The following is a 27,694-nucleotide window of genomic DNA, read 5'->3' as shown; positions in this document are numbered from 1 at the left end:
GAATTAAACTCTTTGTAGGCAGACAGCATTAAAAATGGTACAGCAGGTGGATCCTGCAAGAGGAACAAAGTTTCTAAGTTAAATGAGAGTAAAAACACTCAATTACAAGTAAAAAGGTGGCATTTCAACAAATGTCATTATCTGAAGGATAGTATCAGTACCTACTGTTAAAGAAACTGTTTTCTTTTTCCCATCGTGGTACTGTTCAGTTCCAGAACTGATCCTGCACTGGAAAAAAATCAAAGTCTTACCAAGTATATTTGTCTCATTTCTAGTCCAAATATCTCATTGCACTTAATATAAGACACAACTGCCTAACAAGTACTATTTCAGCCAGATATAGGGACTTGTTTGAAGACAATACATCTTTTTTACATTTGAAGAGGTTTTTAAGCTAATTTCAAGATCACTTTTATCTCAAAAGTCGTAAATATCACATCTTATTTCAAGAAATCTTGACAAGCTGATTTTCACTAGTTCCATTGGCAGATTTTTTTGCTAATTTCAAGCAAAAACGTCTTGTATTCGTTGTTTTTTTTACTTATTTTTGGAGGGGCATTTTTTCCAGTGTGATAATCAAGCTACTGTATTTTTTCTTCTTCTCGTTTACAGTTCACTTTCTTTCTCTTTAATACAACCATGAGACTAAATAATCGCTACAGTTTCTAATAACCACCAGCCAAACCTCACGTGCTGTGTGATATAGTCCTTACAGAGCACATTGTATTTAGGCCCAACTTTTCAAAATACACTGACAACACTGGCAGCAAGACGAGTAGCTCATAAAATTGACTGGCAGCCGATTTCCCTCTTAGACGGCCAATAGTGTAACAGGAATCTCAGGCTCTGCCAATGTGCGCGCGTTGAGATGATTGAGAATAAATATAGGAACCACTGAGATCCATTGAGTTCTCTCAAGGTGACAGAAGGTGCAAACAGCACACATACTCGCATTAAAATTTAAGTAAGTGCAGTGAAACAAAATACCTCCCAAACCGGGGACACACTGTTACTGGACCCTTAAACCCTTGTGATAGATTGCGCGTGTGCTGACCTTCAGGAAATGCCTCGGTGTAAGTAGCCATGTTAGAGTGTGTTTTGAAACTGTGGCTATTTTTGTATGGACCAATTTCAGTGTGTGACATTTAGAGTTTAAATTTTTTTACACTTCTTATTCTTTCGTGCTTGTCAGCACATCACTGAAGACTCGTTCTATTTGGGGCAGTAAAAAAAACAACGTGATGCTAGAAGAGCATGTCCTTCTCCTAAAATATGACCATTTCAAACTAAAAAAAATAACTCACAAGTTCTTGTAAATGTAGATGGTACTTTATTGCCCTCTAGTGGTCAGATGTCCGAAATACATATTCCTGAATATGTTTAAAAGTCATATTCTAAGAACAAAAAGCAAGTCCCTAATCCATTATTTGTTGTATTTTATGATGACAACTTGATTCAGGCTGAGAAGTAGAGCAGTTCAAACTTTTCCATTTTGAGATCATGGCCGTGTCTGTTATTAGAAAACCAGCAGCCACTCGCATTTTGACTGAGCTCAATGGCAGGACCACTCCTGCCATTACATTGGCTACAATGATTTTAGCATTATGTTGCATGAGATGTGGTAGGGCTGCAAGTAAGACATGTCAGATCAAATTCACTCTCACTGACTAATTTCTAAAAAGCTATGATCTCTTATCCATAAGTCATGTTTCTTCTCTGTGTCCAATGAAGCGATTCAGTTATGACTGTGTGTGCAATGTCCATAAATCCAGAAAGCTTGAACATTTCTATGAGGCTGCACGGTGGTGTGGTGGTTAGCTGTCGCCTCAAAACAAGAGGGTTCCCAGTTTGAATACCAGCTGGGGCCTTTCCATGTGGAGTTTGTGCAATCTCCCCATGCACGTTATTTCCAGGTTCCCACCACATGGATGTTAGATTAACTGCTGATTCTAAAGCCCGTCCATGGGGAACCTTGCCTCTCACCAGTTGTAGTTACAACTATCTAACTGTTAAAACTGACAACATATACAACGAAAGAAAATTGTATCTTAAGTATACGTCTCTTTTTACCTCAGTGATTGTGCTGTATTTTTGCCTCAATGAGGGTGAGAAATGGTCTTTTATTATGTAAGGGAAACAGGGAGAAAAGGCTGAGGTGTGCCAAATGACACAAGAAGTGGACTGAAAACCAGTGGCAACTGTCATGGTGCGTTAAGGGAGGACCCAGGTGCAGACACGGACGAGAGCCAAAATGAAGTTAATGGATTTATTTTCAAAGCTATAAACAAAAGCGCAGCAAAGGCTGGAATACTGAAAAACTAAACTGAACATAAAACTAAGAAAATAACAAAACAGACTGAAATACGTGCAGAGAGGACTGACGAGGGAAACCATGGACCAGGGGCGTAGGAACAGACAATACAGACATAGAAGATAAGGAATACACACTATGATTTTAGATAAGACTAGACAAGGAATACCGAAGTATAGGACGAGGATCTGGCGAGGAGTGGTGGAACTAGAAAGGCAAATACACTGGGGAGGTGATTGCTGGAGTGGGAACTGGTGGCTGATTAGTAATGGGTTGCAGGTGAGAGTGAAGAGGGCAGAGGGCAGGAGACAGAGGGTGAGGGAGAGCATACTAACTTGAAAATTAATCTAACACAAAGAATACACAAGGATTAATTAAACAACTGAATACCAAGACAACAGAACCAAAATGAAACAAAGACTGATCCAACACAGAAAACACAAATAGGCACTGAACAAAAATACCAATAACCAAGTCACAAAAAACATCACAAAAATCCCAGATCCTGACAGCAGCAGGTCTGATGGAGGGATGAATCCTCCCCAGAGCCCGGACCCTCAACATTACTGAAGCAGTGTGGGATCATCTTGACAGAGAACCAAACAACAGAAGAAAGAAGAACTCTGGAATGTTCTTCAAGAAGCCTGGAGAACTATTCCTGAAGAATACTTAAAGAAATTACAAGAAAGCCAGTCTCAGAGGGTCCAGGCTGTGTTGGAGATTAAAGGTGGTCAAAGCAAATATTGTTCTGTTGTTTCTTCCTTATTTTCTGAGTTTCCACACCTCGCTGTAAAATAGGTTATGAGATGGATCAGGACGTGGCACAGCTTTTTTTTTTTTTTTAATGGTTGTGCTCACAAAGTATCACAGAGCAAACGTTTTCCAGCTGATGAAGAAGAAAAAAACGTGCTAATAACATCCGGTGGCCTGTTGTGGGGATGTGAGAATCCCAGTCACTTGGATAGTAGTGAAAGTTGTTGCTCTGCATGGAGAAGTTGCCTGACTTACATAAGAAATGATGAAAAATGCCGAACCGGGAACAGGTCGATCACCGATCGCCTGGATTTCAAGAGTGTCGCAATTAAAACGGCTTGGAACAGAGAACGGGCAGATGGATGGGTTTGCTGCTGATTCATTTGGTCAGAATTAGATTGAACAGGATGTGAGTGCTTCTGACTTCCTGCGGCTGGAAACTGTTCGGCTCTGCGCTGCTCTGTCCCCGCCCGCTCCTCCTCTGCTCCGGTCGGGATTTCACTGCTGACTGCAAGAAATCAGCTCGTCCTGCATGTGTAGGGGTTTGGTTTGGAATAGCGGACGGTTTCTGCCCGACCAGGCTTCTTCTTTCTTTCTTTTTTTTTTTCCTCATCAGGATCTGTCTTCAGCGTGGCGTTTAAGTCTGACGGTAACGTTACGCGTGTTATCGCGTGCCAGATGTGCGCCAGACTGCTGCGGTCATTGTGTTGATTATTTAACCATCAGTGATCTGAAGGAAGGACTCCGGACAAGGGTGGGGGGGCTGTGCTTCTGAGCAGACACATGGTGAGAGTATCTGATAATTAGATAAATAAGCTCGTGATTTATTTTCACTTTGTCAACATTTCAGGCAACTTTTGAGCCCCCTGATTGGCTTCAGATGTCCTGTCTCTGCTGAAAAGATTTCAGTTGGATTTTCTTGCTTACTTGCACTTCTTACCCTCTGAAAAAGCTCATTACATAAAAAAAAAAAAAAAAAACACAATGACAGAATGGGCGAGTCCGATACAAACTTGAAAAGAAAGAAAAAAAACCTTCCCATTCAAGCAGTAACAAGGTTTGAAGCTGAGCCCACAGCAAGAGGAGGGTGGGTTCCCTAAAGTTTCAAAATTCTGAACAAACCTTGAGGGTAACTGTGGTTGAAATGCAGTTTATGGCTCATGATATCATCATTTAACTGGGAGATCAGTAGTGTCCTTCGGCAATAAACCGAATCCCATAAACTGCCTCTCATGTATCATCACTATTATGAGTGTCATATAGTGCGTTAGTAATTGCGGCTTGTTATATAAAGCACCGCTGAGAAAGATAAGCGATGCTCAGTCCACTTATCTGTTCACAATTTTACCATTATTTATTCAATGAGTTCTAAAGTTTGCCTTTTTGACAAGCAAAAACTGGAGTAAATCAAAGCTCTGGCCAATTTATTTTCAAACAAAGCTTGTTTACTGTTTGGCAAAAATGTTCTGCAGATGTTATCACAATGATGATAAGCCTGTAATGTACTGGTTATGTGACTCTGAAGCATTAAGCAGCTTCACTTTTACTCTTTACTGTGGTTTTTCTTATGACTGCAGAGGTTTAAGAGGAGAAAGTTGCGGACAGCGTTGCCCTTCTCCCTACTTATCTTATCACGCCTTAGTCATGAAATCAAGCTTACCAAACACACACATGCGCACACTCGCTGTACACTAAACAAACTGTTCTCTCTGCCAAACACACATTGATCTCTGCAGTGTGACTCCCTTCACTCACCCCGTCAGCAGCCTGTGGTTTGGATGTAAGTGGCCGTTCTCACTGGGATTGACCAACTTAAGCAGGTAAGAAATAAAGTATTTGAACTTGCATCTTTTTAAACAGACTTGTCTGAGGTCTAAACGTGAGTTATGTAATGAGTAGAGGATGGTTTACGCTGAGGGAAAACAGACAAAAGAATTAGATTTAGCTGCTTTGGAGTTTTGGCATTTTAACACAACAAAAACATGAAGCCTTTCGATGGGGTTTTCATCCAAATAAGCATCAGCTTCAACGTGAGCTGCATTTTTGGACATATAACAGAGCCGATCTGTAGTTGCCAATGAACAACATTGAGATTTGCAGTAATTATTTCTCTTTTCACTTAAAAGTGCAAGTTGTGGGTTAAGAATATCAGTCACTTAAAGCGTAAATGTGCTGTTTGAAAAGATATAAATAACAACCGCAGCTACATATTTTCTAATCTTTCCATACAAAAACCTTTTTGACAGGCCTGACGTGATCTCATAACAGTTTCCTGCCTTTTAATGTAGTTTTGAAGCATTTCAATCAAAGGCAACAGTGAAAGAGTGGACACACAAACATTCTGTCGCCGCTCTTCAGCAGCAAACACTTCTTTCTCAAAGTTGTCCCACAAACTGAAGGTCCAGTCGGTTCTAGTCCATAACTGGCAAGAGTGTAGTGTTGTTTTACGTAGCAGAATACTTCTTACACCTCATTTCCTTAATGTAGTCTGCTTACAGCTGCATTTTTATGTACAAAACATGTAAAAATATCTTGTTAACAAGCCATAGTAACAGGGAGATTGGTTTATATTTGTGACGGTAAACCAAGAAGATATCTGATGTTGCATGACAAAGCCTCCGGTGTTCCAGTATTAACATTGAAGCTGAAGTCTGAGAAAATTTTCACCTTTAGTGCATTCTCCTAAAACTTTTGTTTTTAGTGCCCAAAACTACATCTGTATTTAGATTTAACAGGTGCAGATGCACAGAAAAATCCGCAGTTATCAAAATACCTGTGCTCGTTGTAACTCTTAACCTGTAATTTGAACATTTAAAGCAGACTGCAAAGAATTCTCGAACTTCAAAAATAACATCTACTGTTACTCCGACCAGAACCAAACTTTTAGAAACCATGTATGTATTTTACTCTGAACAAAATCATATAAAATGGGAAGCTCTCAAAACTTAACAAACACACCCAGATAATGCGGCGGCTTGGGTTCAGATCGCTCTGCATGAATATATGCTCAACTAGACTCAAATGGATCACCATGCTCCGCTCCTCCAAAGTTCACACTCTTTGCATCTTTTTGTAAAAACAGTAAAGCAGTATTGTTCATTAATACAACCAAATTCACCTTAAAGCTGCTCTCATCCACCTACTTTTCTCTTTCCTTTGTCAGACAAGTTTTCTCCTCCGATGTTCATCTGTGAAAATAGCTGTGAATGATTCAGTCAGACCACTTACGCATTTGCAGAAAATCTTTTAGGTTTCACTTTATTCTAATGATCCACCTTAATGTAAATGAAGTGTTAATACAAAGTGTTTCTTCCGTGCTTTGGGTGGCAGAGGACAGTGAAAACGATGTCACACATGATGACTGAGATGGAGCTAAATGGAGACTCCAAACACAAGGTGACTTCCTCTTTTCACACTAGCATTGTGCACTTTAGTAACAGAGGATGCCTTGGGGTGAATTAACTCCTTTTATTCAGTTTGCAGGTTCAAACCAACAGAAGCATGGTGCCACTGTCAGTTTCCACAATATTTACTACAAAGTGAAACAGGGAAGGGGCTGTTTTTCCCGGAAGACCACGACCAAAGACATCCTCGTTGACCTCAAGTGAGTACTCTGTATGCTGTGTCCAAAACGTGGCGTCGGGGGAGCACAATGGGTCACCAAATATATTTTCTTTTTAAAACAAAAACAAGTTTTATGTTTAAATTGATTTCTTAAATGCCTCATTAGAGTTAAAGAGTGAAGAGGAAAGCCAGCGTGTTTGGTGAAAACTAAGACGAAACCAACAGGAACGTTTTGCTTGAGAATAAGGGAAAGCTTCTTATCTTGCGATATCTTTGTCAGTTTTGATAGAGCTAAAGGGGAGAAATAATATCTGAAAGTAAAAGATGCTTCCTTTATTGGCCCACAGAATCATTATTTTGCCTTAGAAAAAGCATCCAAATATTCTTTCTGCTATATCATATGTAGAGCTAAGACTCGGATCAAAGGCTTTATTTCAGAAGGTGTTAGAGCTGCTTTTCTACGTAGGAGACCATGACACGGCGATAAAATTTCAAAGCAATTTTGCAGCAGCTCCACCAAGTGCTTGAGTTACAGGATTTTGAAACTATTTCCTGCTGTTGTATTTAGTTGCCAATTTAGTTGTCAATTGAGGAAATGAAACTGTCTTACTAAGCTGTAGTATCAACTCTTGGTGACACTTGTGCCACATGTCATAGTGAAATTCAGTGATGTGTGCTCACAAAGTGAACATATTACCTCATTTTAAGCTTAGGTGCTAATGGAAAGAGACAACAAATCGCATGGTTTATGAAAGCGCCATTTACAGTTGTCAAAAAACCCTCTAACACCGTGTAACAGGTGTTAGATCAGCATTCTGTCCCATTTCAAATACTTCTAGTTGTCGCTGGTCTTTATTGGTTAGGGCTCTGATAAGACTGGTGTCAGTGTTGTACAGTTTTGTTATATTCAGTCACGGTGTGGTATTTTTTTGCGCTCAGTTGCATAAACTCTATTCCTTCCTGAGAAGGTGGAGTATGCCGTCGGTTTGGTAACCTGATGTTGCACAATCTGCATTAACAGTTATTGTGTGTTTGTTTGTCTACGTGGCATCGGTGGCCCACCTGGGAAGCCAACGTGACACGATCAAGCCTGTTCTGGATCCAATACTCTCACATGTTTTGAGGAAGGAAGTTTCATTGGTGGGGAGACTCAGGTTTCCACTTTGCTTCTGGAACACACACATATGTACATACCTTGTTAGAGGACAATAACTCTGAGCTTAAACCAACAAACAGGCACAGCGGCAGGATGCTGGCCTGCCTCGATACCTTTGCAGCTTCTCTATGTGAGAAAGTTCACGTGTTAAAGTCACAGAAGCTTGTTGACTTTGGATTTTGGTAATTTAAAATCTGGAACCTACAGTATGTTCTTGTCTTTTAGGATATAAATGATTGAAAGAGGCAAAGATTTGTGAATCTGTCCAATATTAAGAGAGAATGCTACAACCAGCAAATTTCCACCTTCTACTCGAGGCTTAGTTCTGGTTTTACTCAGTCATTCATGATTCTCAAAAAGATTTGGTGACTGATTTTTCAGCTTTCAATTGTTTCGATTGAAATGTCTCAAAAACTTTAGGATGGATTATCATGTTAGTCTACTGTAGGGTTGGTGTAGTGTGCTCTTCTCTGATGAATCCAGAACCGAACACTCAGGAAAAAGTTCAGTCCAAGCCTTTGCTCCACTGGTATCAGAACTTTGATTCAAGATTCAAGATTCAAAAAGCTTTATTTATCCCGAGGGAAATTGCTGGGCAACAGTCAAGGTACAAGAGGGAAAGTACTAAAGACAAAAAAAAAAAATTTAAATAAAGCTAACATAAAATAACATGAGTAACTGAATACAATATGTGCAAGTTACCAGCAAGTCATAGACTCGAAGAACCCATTAAGTCTGTTTGACTCCCAAATGAAGACGTTTTTTAAATTTTTTTGTTCAAATGTTTGCTTTGTGGCTCAATCACCAGCAGGTGACTAGTATTTGATTATACAGTGTTATGAAAACAGAATTTTCATGTGCGTGCGAATGTTATGAAAGCTGTAATCGGTCAAAGGGCACTTTGTGTCTCTTTACATGTGTTTTACGGTTTGAATTTACAATACATAGTCAGTAGTGGCTCGTATCTTTGGTAATTTACTCTTGCGTGTAATCATTGACAACAGAGTTGAAGGTGGGTTCAGTCTGTGCTATAATGAATCTGTACTCTTGAGAATGAAGCCGGCATCCTGTTGTGACACCTTTCTACGCCGTTCCTTTGTCACCCAAGGTGCATCTCTATCCTCATCTTTATGCGTTCGTGAATGTCTCGTCATACTTCCAGAGCTGGAATTAAAGCGTTTTGTCATGTTTTCTGAGATTTGCTGACTAAATGATATTACAGCCTTCGAACGGAGGGAAGTCATCTCCCTGCATTCGTCAAAGACTGTGAAAAGGTCAAACGATGAGTGATGAGTGTTGCACAACAGAGGCGATCCGAGAGGTGCTACTTTTCCGTGCGTTTGTCAGAGTCGGCAAAAAGACTGGAAAAATGTCCACCAAAGGCTGAGAGGTTAAAGCGAAACAGAATTGTCCATGGCCGCCATCCTCATTTGACTTTTAATGTCAAAAACCCGAATGAACACCCTCTTAATGTGGTGAAGCCGCCATTTTAATGTGTAAATGAAAAATGAGAGAAGAATTACCTGAGACTAAAAAGGGGAAAGAAAGAGCCATCATAGAGAAAAACTGCAGCGTCACGACTGCAATGTATGACTTTCCTGACTGGATGACTTGACATGTTGGTGGGGGGGTGTTGTCATAGTTTCATGACTGCTTCAATTAAGCAGGCACTGCTTTCTCAGTTTGCTGAGGTGGTGGAAAGAAAAAAAAAACGGTTTCAGTTCCTCGAATAATAAGACAACTTGGTGCTAATTATCCCAGTAATGCAGAACTAAAACTGCATCACCGTTATGGAAGAAGCATTTTTAAAAGTGGGAGAAAAAAAAAACGTTGAGGAAATGTAGAGATGTGGCAAAAGAAGCATCTCTAACGAGCGTAAATCTCCGTGTTCTTTCAGCGAGAGATCCTCGTCATTAATAATTTGCTTTTGGCACTAATCTTTCTCTCAGAACATTGTTCGGTTGTGGAAATGTTGAAATGGTGTCGGCAAAGGATAATCAAACGTTGATCAGAAATGAAAAGTAAAGCTTTTAAATCACCTTTGTTATGTCATCAGTTTACGTCAGCATGTTGTTCATGTGTATGATATGCCCTTCTGTTTAAATGTTTTAAATGTGAGAGTCATAATCTGAATTTTTAGTTGGCAGATTCAAAATTTGGCTAGAGTGACAAATCATAAACAGTCATTTACTGATATTTCTCCTCTTTTCAATGATCTTGTACTGTTGCTGAAAGCGGTTTGGATCAGTCGGGTTTGACTTTTGTTCTTGTCCCCGAATAATCCTCAAGCCTCAGAATAATCCAGAGTTGACCATAATTCATGCGATGTCCCAAACACATGAAGTGAAAACCTGACATAAGGTCATACAGCGGTAATTGACGTCGGTTTAGCATTTTGGCTCTGAATTGAGGATATCTCACTTCTACATGTGACTGTGGCCTCGCCTCCTCTCCCCTCGTGTATCTCCTCGTCACCTCTGCTCACATCCCTGATGGGAGGGACGAAGATGTGAGGAGTCAAGGAATGTGACAATTCGGAAGTGAGATAAGGGCTTGGTGATTGCTGTATGGCTGAAGTATGAACAGGTGACTGGTACATGACTAAGCTCTGTTATGAAAATGTCTTTTTATGGTGTAAATGTTATGAAAACTCTTAACTGGTCAAAGGGCGCTGTGTGCTCGCGTACAGGCAGTTTATAGGCGCTGTTCTCTTTTGTATTTTACAGATCAGTCTGTGTAATCATTGACAAAGTGAAAGGTGCGTTCCGTCTGTGGTTCACGCGATGGTGAAACCTATTTTTGTCCTGACAGCTTACAAAACATTCCCGCCACATTGACCTGACCACAACATGATCATGTGGTAAAAGTTGAATTATGGAAAGCTGGATTCAAAGCGAAAGGAGGCACCTTGGATCGTATTTTTTCTTTGTATTCTGAAAAGCCTTGCAGCAGAGGGCGTGGTTCTGTGCACTGTTATAACTGTATATGATGATAGCATTTCCCCGCTGTTAATGTTTCCTCTGTGTTTCTCAGTGGGATCATGAAGCCAGGCCTGAACGCCATCATGGGAGCGACGGGAAGCGGCAAGTCATCGTGAGTGTTGCAAATGTGTTTCTCGGGAGAGAAAACGTCGAAGACAAATGCGAACACGAGTCAGGTTTTCATCCAGATATAAAAATGAAGCAACGATCTGTCAGTGTTAGCAGTTTGTTCATCTCTTAACTCCCTTGCTGATGGCATTGAATTGGTGCGGGAAAAGTGGGGAGGACAAAAAGGTAAAAGACGGCGCTGTTTTTGCATAGTTTCTCATATTCAGCTGCATGGTGAAGAGAAAGCATCTAAAATTCAACATCTAAAAAAAAATCTGTGTAAAAAAATTCAACTTCCGTCGGATGAATTGAGACGGGGATCGATTGCTTCCCCCCCCTTTTTACCCGGATGTTGAGTCTGGTTCTTTTTCCACTGAATTTTTAGATGTTGAATTTTTTTACACTGATTTTTGTTATTAGAAATTGATATATTTTTTTTACACTGTTGGTTTTTCAAATTCAAAGTCTGATTTTGATGTTGTAAAAACTTCAATATTAGAAATTCGTATTTAAACTCTGATGGCACAGAAAAACTTCCATAGAGCTGTATTTACGTGAAAATACAAACTTGAAATGTTGTCTATCCATGTCCACAATCCAATTGTTACATCTCTCTTTCCCTAACATGTCACATGGAAAATATAGCCCATTAAAGAAAAAAAAGGAAAAGAAGCTGCATGTTGTTGCATTTTCTTTTTTCATATATTTTTTTGTCTCCAAACCAGGCTTCTCTGAACTGTTTTTCCTTCAGGTTTCTGGACGTTTTGGCTGCCAGAAAAGACCCTTCGGGCCTGTTAGGAGAAGTCCTGATCGACGGAGCTCCTCAGCCTCCGAACTTCAAGTGTCTGTCTGGATATGTGGTGCAGGTGGGTTCAGTAAGCAGGAAGTGAGACCTGCAGCAGCCAGCCCAGAATTTCTTTGATTCAGGAGCGTTTCCTGGAAGGAAGAGGCTGCCTGCAACAATAAGACCAGCTTCGGCCAAATCTGTTTTAGTCTTGTTAAAAACAAAAATTGTTTTAGAAACTCTGAGGTCATGAATCAGAGGAAAGGAAATGAAATTCAATGTGGAAAGATGTTGTTGAACGAAATTTTCATCAAGCATTATGTAAATGTTTGAGTTTAGATTTGTCAGTTTAAAGCCGCAGCTTCCTGTCTGCAGGACGACGTGGTGATGGGAACTCTCACTGTCCGAGAAAACTTTACTTTCTCAGCGGCACTCCGTCTCCCATCAAGCATCCCTCAGCAGGAGAAAGAGCAGAAAGTCAACAGACTGATCCAGGAGCTGGGACTGGGGAAAGTGGCTGACTCCAAGGTGAGGAGAAGGCGAGGAAGAGATAAGATAAAACTCAAAGTGAGCACAAAGAAAGAAAAGTGGGAGAAAAGATAAGCAACAACAGAGGCTGTAACTCCAAAAAGGTACAAAATGCAGTCAAAGGAGACGGTAAGAGGCGAAAAAAAGCCGGAGAACCATGACAGAGATACAAAGAAAGTTGTTTATAAGATAGAAAAGTCATGAGATGAAAACAAAAACATCAAGAAAATAAGTAAAATAAAGCACGCAAGTTGTACACTGATCATTTCAGATGGTACAACAAGAAAGAATAAAAGGCTTAAAGAAAAGAAACGGTAATGAAAGTTACGAGAAAGATCATCAAAGGCAAGGAGTCAAAGACAGAAAATATAATATTAATAAGCAAGTAAAGGGTGGTGAGGGATGGGATCAAAGACATATGAAAAAATCTAAAACAAAAGCGAAAGAAGATGAAGAAAAAACACAAAGAATTGAAAAAACTGACTGAAAGGGAGCACCAGAAAGTGTGGCATCTGTTTTTGTGCAGGTGGGCACTCAGCTGATTCGGGGGATCTCCGGTGGGGAGAGGAAGAGGACGAACATCGGCATGGAGCTGATCATCGACCCGCCGGTCCTTTTCCTGGACGAGCCCACAACGGGCCTCGACGCCAGCACGGCTAACTCTGTGCTGCTGCTGCTGAAGAGGTGAACACACCCACACATTCACACTGCTGTCGCTGTGAGGATCCTCGCCGACTTCATGTCCCGCCAAACCTGATTCTAACTCAAAACCCTGAAACCCTAACCCTAACCCATCCCGTGCAAGGTATGTCCCAAAGTCCCCTGAGATGTTCTCAGTTCCACATAAAAAAACAGCAACTAGAAGACTAAAAATAAATCAATATTCTCCAAACCTTTTGTCTTTAAGCTACAAATAAGTGCTGTTTGTACGAAAAAACCTGACAGATTGAAAAAGGTAGAAAACTCTTATACAGCATTGACTTTTAGAAGGTCCCAGTTCATTCTGTAATTACCACCACAGTGACCAGGGACTAAGTGAAGTTTGGCGGATATTTTATGCCCCAAAACAGCCCCGGTTGGAAGGTTTTACTTTTGAGTTTACTGGTACTTTGGGCGATTTTTGCCCTTTAATTGCTCATATGAAGGAGCACAGATTAAAATCCATTTTAAGGTTGGATTACTTTTTGTAGGGGCTATTTTTTGGTGGTACTTCCAATAAAAGCGGTCGGGTTTATTTATTCCAGTGATGTTAGGAAATAAAATCATCCAGGAAATAAAATATAAAAAAAAAACTAAATACCCCCTAAAATAAACCTACAAAATAATGTTTTTGTTATAGCTTGGAGAAATAGTGTTTAGAGGTGGCACATAGCAAAGGAAATATCATACAAAATACTTGGAAAAACATTGAATTTGAGTTAAATCCACGTTTCTTTATTCTTTCCAATTCTGTAGGATGGCGAACAACGGTCGCAACATCATCCTGTCCATCCATCAGCCTCGATACTCCATCTACCGGCTGTTTGACAGCCTCACTCTGCTGGTCAGCGGCAAACAGGTCACCACAACTTCTGTTTTTACCAGATTTGTCCAGTGATTTTTTTTTTATTTATTTTTTTTTTTTTTAATTTGAAGCCCGGTCAACATATGGAAAGAACCATGTTTATCATCATTTTAAATGTTTCATGTGTCGTTACAATGGTCAGGTTTACCACGGCCCAGCACAGACAGCGCTGGAGTATTTTTCGGACATCGGTGAGAATGTGAACATCAAATTTTCAAAGCGATGTTGAATATTTGGGGGACGTTTTGTAACTCATCTGGGGAACTGTTTTCAAGGATACACCTGCGAGGCCCACAACAACCCCGCTGACTTCTTCTTGGACGTTATCAACGGAGACTCGACCGCTGTCGCTTACAATAACATCGACGAAGAAGGTGGGTGGGTTTGGCGTTTTCAGGATTCGCAGGAAACGGAGAAAACACTGGAAAATAAAAGCAACTACAGGGTTTCAGTGAGACGTTTGCAGCTGAGGCAGTTCGGATTTTGAACAAGATAAACCTTTAGAATTCCCATCGGTAGTTATAGGAAGCTGCAACAACCCTTAACTTTTCTACAGCCATAGCAGCTGAGGTCCAGCGTTTTGTGAAATCTTCTCAAAGTGAAAATCTGTTCTGAAATCTGCTTGCTTGTCAGCAGCAGAAAGGTCGAGGCAGCTCATGGAAATTACTCAGATTTACTAATCAGACTGAACCTGTCTAGCCACAATGTGGTTCTTTCAAATGACCTGACGAATGAATATGCCAACAATGAACCCACCATCGTCAGTCTTATCCTTTATCTTCAGATCTGCTGGCATCAAAACCCTCCCATATAAGATAAAACGGTTTTCTGCACCAAACCTGATGTCCAGGAGCTGCACCCCCATGTTACCATGACAATCAGCTCAGAGACAATTAGCTGCAGCTCGCAGCTTCACATCTTTCTCTCGGTCCTGGATTCTCTGCCGAATTTGTTGTCTTCTCCCCTCGAGCTCCTTCTGCTTCTCAGTCCTTTCTGCTTCTGCTGGGACTGTTTCATGGCCTTTATGTTCATCCATTGAGCAGAGATAACAGATACTTCAGTACGACAACCATGTCCCAGTGCAGACATCACAGGCCACATCTTCAGGTCCAGCATAGCAGTGATCAGCTGGAGCAGCTTGGACTCCATCCTTCTTCACCTTCTTTACCAAGGCTGGAAACATGGTGTTTTTCACCAGAAGAGGCCTCGCTCTGAAGGTCACCCTTTACTGAGGACAGCTGTGGATTCCTTTCTGATCCTCTTCATCCCAGTAGCTTTTAATACAGTTCTTGCTGTGGCTGTGTCCACAGGGAATAGTCACTGGATCCTTCAGCAGATCCAGACAGACTGAACAACAGTTGAACAAAAGGTGGGAGGAGTTATCAGGCTGTGAGTGATGACAGGAAGAGGAGCAGTTTAAAGCAGACTCTGTGTGTGTCGTCCCCCCCCCCCTCTTTTTATAGCAGAGCACGTTAAAAACTTGGTCAGTTCAGTTTTTAGGTGGCAAATTCTATTTGTCCTCCTTTACACATAAGTGAGTGCTGCAAAGAGCAGTTCAACTCGAATTCCTATAATCCTGTTATAAATATTGCAGAAAAAAATATTTTTGCTGAATAAAACTTTGTGAAGTGTTCCCTGAGGAAAAAATAAAGATGAGGATGTTCAGTCAAATCAACGTTGTCATCTGGATTGCACACAAAAGGCTTGAAATTAAACGGTTTGGTAAAGATTAAATCAAATCAAATTTGGCAAAGAAGAAATGCAAAGCTCTCCCCTGTCTCTGGGCCCTTTAACCCTCGAATTCAATTCAATTCAATTCATTTTTATTTATATAGCGCCAAAAACAACAAATGTCATCTCAAGGCACTTAGATAGTAAGTCCAATTCAAGCCAATTGGAATTCAATTAATTAATAATAATCATAATTCATAAAATAATCCAATTCGTTCATATAGAGCCAATTCAAAAACAATTTCCTAGCTAAGAAAACCAACAGATTGCACTGAAAACTTTTTGTTTTTCGGTCCAATCTCCCGGCCTGAGCGGCGTGCCTGAGGCGACTGTGGAGAGAAACGACTCCCTTTTAACAGGAAGAAACCTCTGGCAGAACCAGACTCAGGAAGGGTGGCCATCCGCCTCGACCAGCTGGGGTTTGAGAAGACAGAAAAGGGGGGGGGGGGGGGGGGGGCAGGGGGCCACCGCGACGGCCACCGCAACGGCCACCGCGACGGCGGCACTGTAACACCATTCAAAGGATATCTGTTGGAACAGGGAAACACGAGTTAATGACCACAATAATATCACATATACATAAAGAGAGTAAAGTGAGGAAAGGTGTGTCAGATGAGGCCCCCCAGCAGTCTAGGCCTATAGCAGCTTAACTATGGGATGTTTCAGGATCACCTGAGCCATCCCTAACTATAAGCTTTATCAAAAAGGAAAGTTTTAAGCCTGGTCTTAAAAGTGGAAAGGGTGTCTGCTTCCCGGACATTTACTGGCAGCTTATTCCACAATTGAGGGGCCTGATAACTGAAGGCTCTGCCTCCCATTCTACTTTTAGAAACTCTGGGAACCTCAAGTAAACCTGCAGTTTGGGAACGAAGTGCTCTGTTAGGAAAATATCTTACAATGAGATCTTTAAGATATGATGGAGCTCGGTCATTAAGAGCTTTATATGTAAGGAGAAGAATCTTAAATTCTATTCTGAATTTAACAGGGAGCCAATGAAGAGAAGCTAAAACTGGAGAAATATGATCTCTCCTGTTAGTTCTCGTCAAAACTCTGGCTGCAGCATTTTGGATCAACTGAAGGCTTTTCAGAGAATATGTAGGACAGCCCAATAATAAAGAATTACAGTAGTCCAATCTTGAAGTAACAAATGCATGAATTAGTTTTTCTGCATCACTCTGAGACAAGATGTTCCTGATTTTAACAATATTACGAAGGTGAAAGAAGGCAGTCCTAGAAACCTGTTTTATATGCGAGTCAAATGATAAGTTCTGGTCAAAAATAACTCCAAGGTTCCTCACTGTAGAACTAGAAGCCAAGGAAATACCATCTAGAGTAACTATATAGCTAGACAATTTCTCCCTGAAACGCTCAGGTCCAAAGATAACGACTTCAGTTTTGTCTGAATTTAGCAGCAGACAGTTCTGAGTCATCCAGGTCTTTATGTCTTTAAGACATGCTTGTAGTCTGACCAACCTATTGGTTTCATCTGGTTTTATAGATAAGTACAGCTGAGTATCATCAGCATAGCAATGGAAATTTATGCCATGCTGTCTAATAATGTTACCTAATGGAAGCATGTATAAAGTGAAAAGAATCGGTCCAAGCACAGAACCCTGGGGAACTCCATGACTTACTCTGGTGTGTGAGGAAGATTCTTCATTTACAAGAACAAACTGAAATCTATCAGATAAATATGATTTAAACCAGCCTAATGCAGTTCCTTTAATCCCAATAACATGTTCAAGTCTGTGTAATAAGATACTGTGATCGACCGTATCAAATGCAGCACTGAGATCCAACAGGACAAGCACAGACACAAGTCCGCTATCAGAGGCTAAGAGGAGATCATTGGTAACTTTCAGCAGTGCAGTTTCTGTGCTATGATGCACTCTGAATCCTGACTGAAACTCTTCAAACAAATTATTTCTGTGTAAATGATCACAAAGCTGAGCTGCAACTATTTTTTCAAGAACTTTAGACATAAAAGGGAGATTGGATATAGGTCTATAATGAGCCAACACTTCTGAATCAAGAGTAGGTTTTTTAAGTAAAGGTTTAATTACAGCAACCTTAAAAGTCTGAGGTACATATCCTGTCAACAAAGACAGATTGATCAAATCCAATATGGAAGTGTCAATTAATGGGAAAACCTCCTTGAACAGTCTGGTTGGGATTGGGTCTAAAACACAAGTTGATGGTTTAGAAGAGACTATTGCTGTTGTTAGTTCAGAGAGATCAACTGGGCAGAAGCCATCTAAATACAAATCAGGTTCTAAAGATACTTCTAAAGCTGCTGTACTTGATGATACATCACTAATAATAGTGGGAAGGACTCCATCAATCTTCTCTCTGATAGAAACAATTTTATTAATAAAGAAGCTCATGAAATCATCACTGCTGAGAGTTAAAGGAATAACTGGCTCAGCAGAGCTCGGACTCTTAGTCAGACTGGCTACAGTGCTGAAAAGAAACCTGGGATTATTCTTATTCTCTTCTATCAATGATGAATAATAAGCAGTTCTAGCTTTACGAAGGGCTTTCTTATACATTGTTAAACTATCTTTCCAGACTAACTGAGACTCTTCTAAATTAGAGGAACGCCACTGTCTCTCCAGCTTTCTTGCAGTCTGCTTTAAAGCACGCAGCTGTGAATTATACCAAGGAGCCAACCTCTTCTGACTGATTACCTTCCTTTTCAGAGGGGCAACATTGTCCAGTGCTGTACGCATTGAAACTATAGTGCTGTCAACAAGAGAGTCAAGTGCTGCTGGAGTAAAGTTTATGTAGTCGTCCTCTGTCATATCTGCACATGGCAGTGAAGAAAAGGATGATGGAATTAATTCTTTAAATCTGGTTACAGCATCCTCTGATAGACACCTTCTATATGTAAATTTCTTCTCAGAAACTGTATAGTCAAGTAATGTAAACTCAAAGGTTATCAGAAAATGGTCAGATAAGACAGGGTTATGAGGGAACACTGTTAACTGTTCACTCTCAATGCCATAAGTCAGAACAAGATCAAGGGTGTGATTAAGGCAGTGAGTCGGTCCGTGAACACTCTGAGAAAATCCAATAGAGTCTAATATAGAATTAAAGTTCATATTCAGGCAGTCATTTTCAACATCTACATGAATATTAAAGTCACCCACTACAATGACTTTATCTGTACTCAGCACTAACTGGGATAAAAACTCTGAGAATTCAGACAGAAACTCAGAATAAGGGCCAGGTGGACGATACACAACAACAAACACAAGAGGTTTCTGGGATTTCCACTTTGCGTGGGAAAAACTGAGAATCAGATATTCAAAAGAGCTCAAACTAATCTTGGGTCTGGGACTGATGAGTAACCCTGATCTGAAAATAGCTGCCACTCCTCCTCCTCTGCCTGTGGTTCGAGGAACGTGAACATTTAAACAGTCAGAGGGAGTTGCTTCATTAATGCTAACATGATCCTCCTGCTGCAGCCAGGTTTCTGTAAGACAAAATATATCAATATGATGATCACAAATCAACTCATTCACTAACAGAGACTTCGAAAGGAGAGATCTGATATTCAGCAAACCACATTTAATAGTTTGATGTTTTTGTTCAGTTAAAGTTTTTGTTTTAATAATTTCTTTTTGCACAAGAGGATTTGCTCCTTTTGTGTTAATCGATTGGGTGGGTAGCAGTAGGTGGGAAGCTGCAGAGAAGTGTGTAAGACTACAACTCTGCATCCTGGTCTGAGCCCTGGGTTGTCATGTTTTAGGGTGGCAAATAAATTCATCCATATTTCTAGAAATGAGAGCTGCTCCTTCCAAAGTGGGATGGATGCCGAATGAGTGTCATTCAGACCCTGTCATTTGGACTTGGTTATCTGACTTGACTCTTTCTGTGTCCGTGTCCAGATGCAGACTCCATGTCGTTGTCCAGGATAGGAATCGAGGAAAAACTGGTGGAGGAGTACAGAAATTGCCAATTCTTCAAACAAACCAAAGCAGAGCTGGGTAAGTAACAAAAAGGTTTCAGTCTTAGGTTCAAAACTCCTTTTAAAGTGTGCTGAAGTCTCTGACAATAAAAGTTTTAGGATTCAAAAGCCCTCCATTATTACCTCTAATCGATGCACATGAGTTAGTATTTTAAGTTGTGAATTTCAAGAACCAAAGAAAGATTGCTTCCTTTCTGAGATATTTGAGCAAATAACATCATCAGCATCCATCTTGTCCTTTTTTTTTTTAGACTTAGGAGCCATAGACGAGAAATAAAGGAGTACAGAAAGTACAAGTGCTGGAAGAGACCAAAATCTTATTTAAAAACATGAAAGCAACACAAAAGTTACATCTGAAGATGCTGATCTGCAAGTAAAGCCCATCAGATCCCTGCTAGGTAGGAAAAATGGAAGATGCAATACGGCCGCACGGCGGCACTAAACAAGCATAGAGACAAAACGACCACAAGGAAACGCCGACAAAATGACCACCAAGAGACACTTATTGGCGACAAAAGGTAAAATGATCAGAAAGACACAGAAAGCCATAATACTGTAAAATAACAAACTCTGAAGGCAAACAAAGATATGCGAAATGAAGGAAACTGACATCAAAGAAGCGCAAAATAACCACAAAAAAGGACACAAAACAGTGATAGAAACAATAGTAATGTCTTTTGGAGGAGCAAAACAATCAAAATGACAACAGACTATTCATGACCACAGACGGAGATGCCAAACAGCCACGTAAAAAAGTTGCTTTTTGTAAAAGCCGTAAAGCGTAAATGCAGCTGAATTTACTGCTCAAACCACCAATGTCCTGACAGCGCTGAGATTGTTTTACAGTTTATTTTGAACTTGACCTCAGCAGGTAGCTTAATGTAACAGTCAACGAAGAAAAAGTCTCTCAAACAGGTATGTTTTGTCTTTTCCTTCTTGTGTGAAGCGTCGACAATACAACAATGTTAGGATAAAACAATTATATTGTAATTTGATCATGAATGGTAAAATAAAACTTCATGGAGATTAAATTTCGCACAAAACTAAGACTTTACGGGACACCTAATGAACAGAAACATGAACCGAGGGAAACAACTTGCAGAGATGTTTGCTGTGAATGAATTTGTTGCACCTTCTGTGTCTCAGAAAGGATAGCTCAGGGAAAGCAGGCAACCTCCTCTGCTCCCTCCAGAACCATCACCTACAACACCAGTTTCCTGACGCAGTTCAGATGGGTTCTCAAGAGAACATTCCGCAACCTCCTGCTCAACCCTCAGACCTCCATCGCTCAGGTAGACAAACAGAGCAAGCCGATTGGCCTGTGATTGGCCGGTATCGGACACTTAAAGTTTGTAACCGTAACGTTCCTTTCGCGTTCAGCTGTCGTGGTGGCTGCAAATTCCCGGTCGAAACTTGTTTTTAATCGTTGTTGCATTTTTAATGTCGTTCAGGTTGCAGTAACGCTCTTCCTCGCTCTGGTTGTCGGAGCCCTTTTCTTCAATGTCAAAGACGATCAGAGTGGTATACAGAACAGGTATCCCATCTTTCATTTACCAGTTGAGCAGCGCTGATACCTCAATAATTTTTTATTTTTTTCTTGTTTATTTCACATCATTCGCACATCACAGACAGGCATTGTGCAGCAAAAAAAAAAAAAAAAGTTTGACACATTTTACAGGAGAGGCTAGAAGCCAGATGAGACTTTTAGAGATATTGCCCCGAAACTGGTAATGACATCTTGAAAATTAATTGAAAGAAGTCTCAAAAACAATAAACAGATCAAATACTTGCTGGAGTACTGAAAGCAGCAGTATACATAACTGTAATAACTGAAACACTGCTAATGGTTACAGCGTGTTGCCAGCCGGCTGTGCTTTCCACTGTGTAAAAATGGACGAATCACGTGTGCCCAAAGTGAATTACATAATTGAATTTGTTGTGCGCCTGAGTCTCAAGTCTGTACTGTGTCAGGTCGTTTACTGGATGCTTGTTTTCAGGGTTGGCGCTCTCTTCTTCATCGTTGTGAATCAGATGTTCAGCTCGCTGTCGGCTGCTGAACTCTTCATCACAGAGAGGAAACTCTTCATGTGGGTCTGACACACAAACATGTGTACACTTATGGGGACGCGGTGCAGGTTTTCTTGAAACCAGCCCTTTAATGAGTAATTCGTGATTTTTTTTTTAACTTTTGTTATTTATTTATTTACTTGTTTTCTTGAGGATGAGAAGAGGAGATCAAAATGGGAGGTCATATTGACAAAAATCTTTAACAGTCACATTTTGGGGGCTTGGTATCCGCCTTGGGACATTAATCAGGCCAAAGTTAACTATTGAAAGGGATGTGAAAGGTCACTAGAATTGTTGAACTTCTACTTTCATGCTGAAGGTAAAATAAGACCAATCTGTGCTCAACATGTGAGTAGACAATGTGGGGCCCAGCTGGGGACAGATACCAGGTCCCCACAAGGTTACCAACTTTTTTTCCCTTTCTTTCTTTAATTGAAGTTAGGTGAAAAGATTATTATCTGTGTGTGATTACTCGGTTGGCGATCAACAATCTTCCTTGTTTACAGTTGGTTTCAGGAATTTTTTTTGGAGGGGGGGTAGCAGCCTCACATTCTTTCCCAGAATGAGATTAGAGAAAATCAATATCAGTGTGTGCTCGTTGTATTGACATAAATCTGTTTAAACCCTTGCTTTCTATTTCATTTTAGACCCCACAAAGCTTAACTTTTTTTTTTTTTTTGGAGATGCACATCTCCTTTTGCTTTAAGCAGAGGCCGTATGGTTCAACATCAGTCTCATGTCTTTATGACCTGGTTAGAATAGTGAAATTAAATCCCAGAACCAGAACAACGAGTAGCTTGGCTCTGTTCAAAGGGGCAAAATTAGACCTCTTCATGTCTATGACAACTATACCCTCGAAGCATTTAAAGTTATTTAAAAAAAAATGGAGCATGAACAGCAGTGTGACGGCTCTGAGATTTTGTAATGAGCTTAAACACTTGTCCTGCTGTGTGTTTAACAATGGTACATATCTCCAACTGAACAAGAACAACAAGAAGTAGTCCCAACACCAGCTTCACACACAGCAGTCGGATTGATATCAATGCTCACGTCTCACTTTGCTGCCCTCTGCAGGACAGCAGTGAAATTGAAAATATCCTCTGTTGATGAAAATTTGTGTCACAATGAAAATGAAAAAACCTCTCGTCATTAAACACTTTGAAACTAAACGCGCCAGTTTAACGTTTTTTCCGTTTGTTGATTACACAATAGATACATAAGTTTGTACAAAACAAATTTAAACATCGCAGCGATGCATGTCTTTGTTTAGTACGTTTTCATGGAATACTTTGAAATCTTACAACTTTTGAATTGTTTTTTCTTTGTCTGCAGTCACGAGTATATCAGCGGTTACTACAGGGTTTCCGTGTATTTCCTGTGTAAGATCCTGTCTGACATCATCACACTGAGGACCATCCCCGCCATCGTCTTCAGCTGTGTTGCTTACTTCATGATAGGTGTGTGGAAGACAAACAAGCCAAAGAAAAAACTATTTCCATATGCACTACTGCTACTTTTTTTTTCCCCACCAAATAATGAATCTGTTTTGTTTGTACACATTTTTACAGACTTCTTTCAATTGCACATTTTGCTGGCATTCCAACTTTGTCACTTAAGCGCCCATTTTTGCCTGTTTGTGTGTTTGCAGGTCTGAAGGCCACAGTCGAGGCCTTCTTCACCTTCATGTTAACCGTTGCTCTGGTGGCCTACACTGCCACCTCCATGGCCTTCGCGATCTCAGCAGACCAGACGGTGGTGGCCATCGCCAATATCTTCATGACCATCACCTGCGTCTTTATGATGGTGAAGCCCGCACATCTACATAAAACAGCACACACTAAAGAAGCTAATACTTTATCCTTGTACTGTCAAAAATTTCCCTTCAGTCTTCAGCTGAAATCATGAACAGGTGTGGCACAGAGTGGCCATTTTTTTTATTAAAAACGTGAAGCTTGTATGCTCCCCAAAAGTTTATTTTGTGATCGCTCTGATCGATCGTCGCTGATGCTTTCTTCCTGCCAGCAACGTCCAGGCAGTCCTGCCAGTGACTCTCAAATCAATATGAAATCTAACAGTTTGGCCCCTGTAATAAGTCTAGCTGCAGTGTTTTGAACCAACTGACTAATACCCGTGTACAATGAATTATAGTAGTCAAGGCAAGAATACATAGACCAGATTATCCCATGCTGGAAAAAACAGAGCTGAATATGTTTGCCTTGAATATCGAAACTGAGGCTGAGATTGCTTCAGCCTGTTTGATGTATTCATTATGGATATGGCTTTTTTATTGTATGTTTTGCATGCTGTGTTTTAATATGTTCCAAGGCTGCAACACTGCTCAGGTCTCCGTTTTAAAAGAGATTTTGATCTCAAGGATTTCTCAGTTGGATAAAGATGAATGTCTAGAGGAAGCTAAGGATTCTATTGATTGTTCCAAACTTTATTTACATCATGTAGCAGAGTGCAATGCTCAGACTTTACAAATAGGAAGAAAACCAGGGGAAAAAAAGCTAACATGTGTTAGCTAAAAAAAAGCTAACACATAACCCTTGTGCGGTCTTAACATTGTGTTTACTCCCCTTGTCCTATGGGTCAAAAATGACCCGTCCTAGCAAAGCCCCAAAATAAAGCAACTTAATGGAATTTTAAATCCAAAATCTATTTTGTATGATGAAACCACCTGTTATGTATCTATTCAACTCAATTCAATACATTTTTTATCATGTATTTGTTGTTGCACAATACAAAAAGACAATCACCAGTTTTCAGGATTACACTTTTTTTTTTTTTTTACCACAAACCAACTGTCAGCTAGACCAACAGTTTTCTTGTTTTCTCAGTTTTCTTTTACATAATAAAGGTTTATTATTGCTATTATATAAATGTGAAGTAATTACTTCTGAATTCATTATATTGAAAGGGGAAAAAAACAGTGAACTTTTTTCTGGTGTTTAAATGTTTTTATAATTCACGGGTCAAAAATGACCCATAAGACAATCTTTGTACCCCAGTGGTGTACAGCCCACATGGAAACATAAACAAAAATAAAGTATGACTTTTTCTAATGTCCCTTTAGGAAAAGTCATAAAATTTCAAGTTGGAAAAAGATAGTTTAAGGTATTTTTTTCTACAGCTAAACATGGTAGTGGGTCACTTTTGACCCGCAAGACAACAGTAGGGTTAAAGCAATGCTGCTTTTTGTATTTACAGATAGACCAGCGCACATTTGATTTGTTTTAAATAGAAGAGTATGTGGAGTATAAGTGAACTGATCTCCATTAATATCCTGCAACCTTACCATGCATACTGCCCACTTATTTCTCATCTTTTCTGCAGATCTTTGCTGGCTTGCTGGTGAATCTTCCCTCCATCGTCAGCTGGCTTGCTTGGTTAAAATACCTCAGCATACCCAGATATGGCCTCAGTGTAAGTATACATGCCTACATTCTAATTTGCCCTCGCTACATAGTTAATCACCCTATAGGATGATGTCTGAGAATTAAAAGATACACGTTTAAAGCTTAGTGCAGCAAGACAATGTTGATGTCGATTGATCTGTCTCCCTCTGCAGGCTCTGCAGGCTAATGAGTTCCCCGGGCTGAATTTCTGTAAGGAGTTGAATAGCTCCTCCATTCCTCCAGGATCCTCGTAAGAAACGCCGACACACTCACAAAAGCCGAGCATTGATACTAACGCCTGACGTGGTGTCACTGGTCTAACAGTAACAGCTACGCAGTGCTGTCAGAGATCAGCAGATTGCCACAGTGATCGCTCACCGATGTACAAACCAGCATGTTGTTCTTCCTCTTTTACTCCTTTACTAAACTTTAGAAAGCAAAGAGGCTGTACTTTCTTTTTCACATGACTGTACATTAAGTGTGAGCTGGTCAGTTTAGTAGTTGCATAGTTAGTGTTACTTGTTTGATAAATGTTACCCGGTTTGTTCGCTGGTAAGCTGCTGTTTATTACGGAAGCTAAGAGCAGCTATGCTTGAAATTGTTCTTTAAATCTCATAATCTCAAGCTATTGAGACTAGGTTTCTCAAGAATAAGGGTTAATATATGTCTTCCAGTCACCACTAACAGTGGGATTCTATTTGTCCTACGTTTTGAAGCACGACATTTTGTTTTTGGGGCCCAATATATCGGAAAATGTGTCATTCAGTGAGCTGTTCCGGTCTGCAGGGGAAACATACATCACTCCATCACTGTATCTTTGCCTAACTTCAGCTTCTCCTCAGAAGTGGAAAGTTGAAATTCTTTTACTCTTTTACTCTCCTCGTTCGTTATACAGTTTGCTAAACTGAAGAAGAAGAAATATTGGCCAAATTAGCAGCAGTTTTAATGCTGGTCGCTACAAACGCAAACAGAATGCAGAGGAACGCAGGGAAGTCCGGAGTTTATGGAGCCAATATATGACGGAGGAGTTATGACATATGGTCTCAGTACTGTTATTAACCGGTCAGAGGTCTTTATGTTACATGTTCCGTATTTAACATCTTGGAACTTTAAATGGGTGACTTTTAGGCCCACGATTGTCCCTTAAAGAGGGATCAATAGCCTAGCATCTGTCCATGATCCAGCTGCAGATGTGGGAAATGGAAGTAGCTGTGAGTAGTAGAAGGCAGTTGCGCAGTGAAATTGCCAGTAAAGTATTTTTCAGTTTGATGAGTGGTCTGACCTCCCAGGCTATTCACTGTACACTCTCAGAAATAGGGGTACAGTACAAGTCCTTTTTTGTCCCCTGAGGTACAATCTATACTAATGTACCCCCTAGGGTTAATTATTGGACCTAAAGGTACCTATATGTACCTTTTTGAGGGTCCAAAAGGTACATATATGTACTCAAATGGTAAAAGGTACATATATGTACCTTTTTTTCTACATGCTGGGGTACAATAGACAGTCTGTGTTAGGCTACTTCAGTATAAGGGTACCAAATTGCCACCAGAGGTACAAGATTGGTCTCTGTAAGGTACAAACCACAAGGGTACAAAACTATACCTTCTGAGGGTACTGCCCCAGTGACAAGCCATCGTACCCCTAAAGGTACAATTCTGTACATTATTTTCTGAGAGTGTATGCTCTCTTATATAAGGGTTATGAAGTACTACAGATTTCTAAACAGGCAGACCCTAAGGAAGAGCCGGGCGAAGTGGGTCATTCCACACCCTAAAATGATCGGTTTGAATAGAGGTGGAAAATAATGGAAGAAGTAGCTGCTGTTCTGTGTCTATCATTTCGATAAAAGCACGTCACCGACATTTTCTTAAGACCTTAAGATATTGTGTTAGCTTATGAAAACAGAGCACAATGTGTCCCCTTTAAAAAAGGTGAATCTGCCAGCCAATCACCAACCACCTACTTGCACAGTTAAAACTCTTCTCAGGCTGTCAATAACATAACCTTTGTTCGTCTCCAGCTGCACAGGAGAGGCGTTTCTGGAGGAGCAGGGCGTCGAGTACTCCCCCTGGGGCCTCTGGCAGAACCATCTGGCTCTTGCCATCATGACCATCTGCTTGCTCATCATCACGTACCTCAAACTGCGCTTCATCAGGAAGTTCACCTAGACCTTTATCATCAACCAGAAGTTGTGACGGGAAACTCTGCAGAAAAAGTGCAACTTAATACTGATTTTTTATTTTTTTTATTTTGCAGATACAATTTGTAATTTTAGGTTGAGAGTGGCGTCCAGTTGATTCACGTGATGAAATGAGCTGGGATCTGCCAAAATTATATATTTTGTTTATGAAGATTGTCAAATAGAAAGTTATAGATCATTTATTCACTCCGTGTTAACGGCTGTATCGCGTTGTCTTGTGTATTATCTCACACTGTATCCTGATTTTTGAACTTTAAAATTTCAGTACATCATTGTTTTGTATTTATGAATTTGTACAAAGTAAAACAGAACTTTCATTGGAAAAACGCTTATTTTTATACGAAATATTTATCAGGGGGGAAAAAAAGAAAAGCAGAAAAATTCTCTGTTAAATCTGTTTTGACAGATATTGTGATTTTTGATCATTGATATAAGTTGAAGTTTAAGTGTGGTTGGAGGTACCGACTTAAATTATGATAAAGCCAAGTACATCGTAGGCAGACGATGAAAACATACAAATTTAAGCTTGAGAGAATGTGTACAGCATAGCAGAAGTGATTTGGAACAGAAATAGAA

At 40.2% G+C, this 27,694-nt stretch overlaps 1 protein-coding gene across 2 annotated transcripts; it reads left to right on the top strand.

Moving 5' to 3' along the window:
- Positions 1-929: 929 nt before the first annotated feature.
- On the top strand, positions 930-27,694 carry abcg2a (ATP-binding cassette, sub-family G (WHITE), member 2a). Of its 2 annotated transcripts, none has more exons than XM_075451220.1 (20): positions 930-1,073; positions 4,801-4,884; positions 6,395-6,460; positions 6,541-6,668; positions 10,818-10,877; positions 11,625-11,739; positions 12,033-12,185; positions 12,712-12,869; positions 13,641-13,743; positions 13,892-13,940; positions 14,025-14,123; positions 19,371-19,469; positions 20,597-20,742; positions 20,902-20,984; positions 21,448-21,537; positions 22,850-22,974; positions 23,166-23,320; positions 24,854-24,943; positions 25,089-25,165; positions 26,939-27,694. In XM_075451220.1, exons 3-20 carry the CDS (start codon positions 6,410-6,412, stop codon positions 27,084-27,086), a joined length of 1,929 nt encoding a protein of 642 aa, XP_075307335.1. In that variant the 5' UTR covers positions 930-1,073; positions 4,801-4,884; positions 6,395-6,409; the 3' UTR covers positions 27,087-27,694. The 2 variants fall into 2 exon arrangements, with proteins under 2 accessions (XP_075307335.1, XP_075307334.1); XM_075451219.1 differs by lacking the exon at positions 930-1,073 and adding an exon at positions 3,543-3,850.

The sequence above is a fragment of the Odontesthes bonariensis genome, chromosome 19 (genome assembly GCF_027942865.1).
Source record: "Odontesthes bonariensis isolate fOdoBon6 chromosome 19, fOdoBon6.hap1, whole genome shotgun sequence".
Taxonomy (NCBI): Eukaryota; Metazoa; Chordata; class Actinopteri; order Atheriniformes; family Atherinopsidae; genus Odontesthes; species Odontesthes bonariensis.
Note: the sequence above shows the minus strand (reverse complement) of the source record. Positions and strands in the feature narration are given on the sequence as shown.

Coding starts and splice junctions, on each gene's coding strand:
- abcg2a (XM_075451220.1), top strand. CDS start 6,410: ATGTCACACATGATGACTGAGATGGAGCTAAATGGAGACTCCAAACAC. Junction 6,461..6,540: donor ATGGAGACTCCAAACACAAG/GTGACTTCCTCT, acceptor CCTTTTATTCAG/TTTGCAGGTTCAAACCAACA. Junction 22,975..23,165: donor TGTTGCTTACTTCATGATAG/GTGTGTGGAAGA, acceptor GTGTGTTTGCAG/GTCTGAAGGCCACAGTCGAG.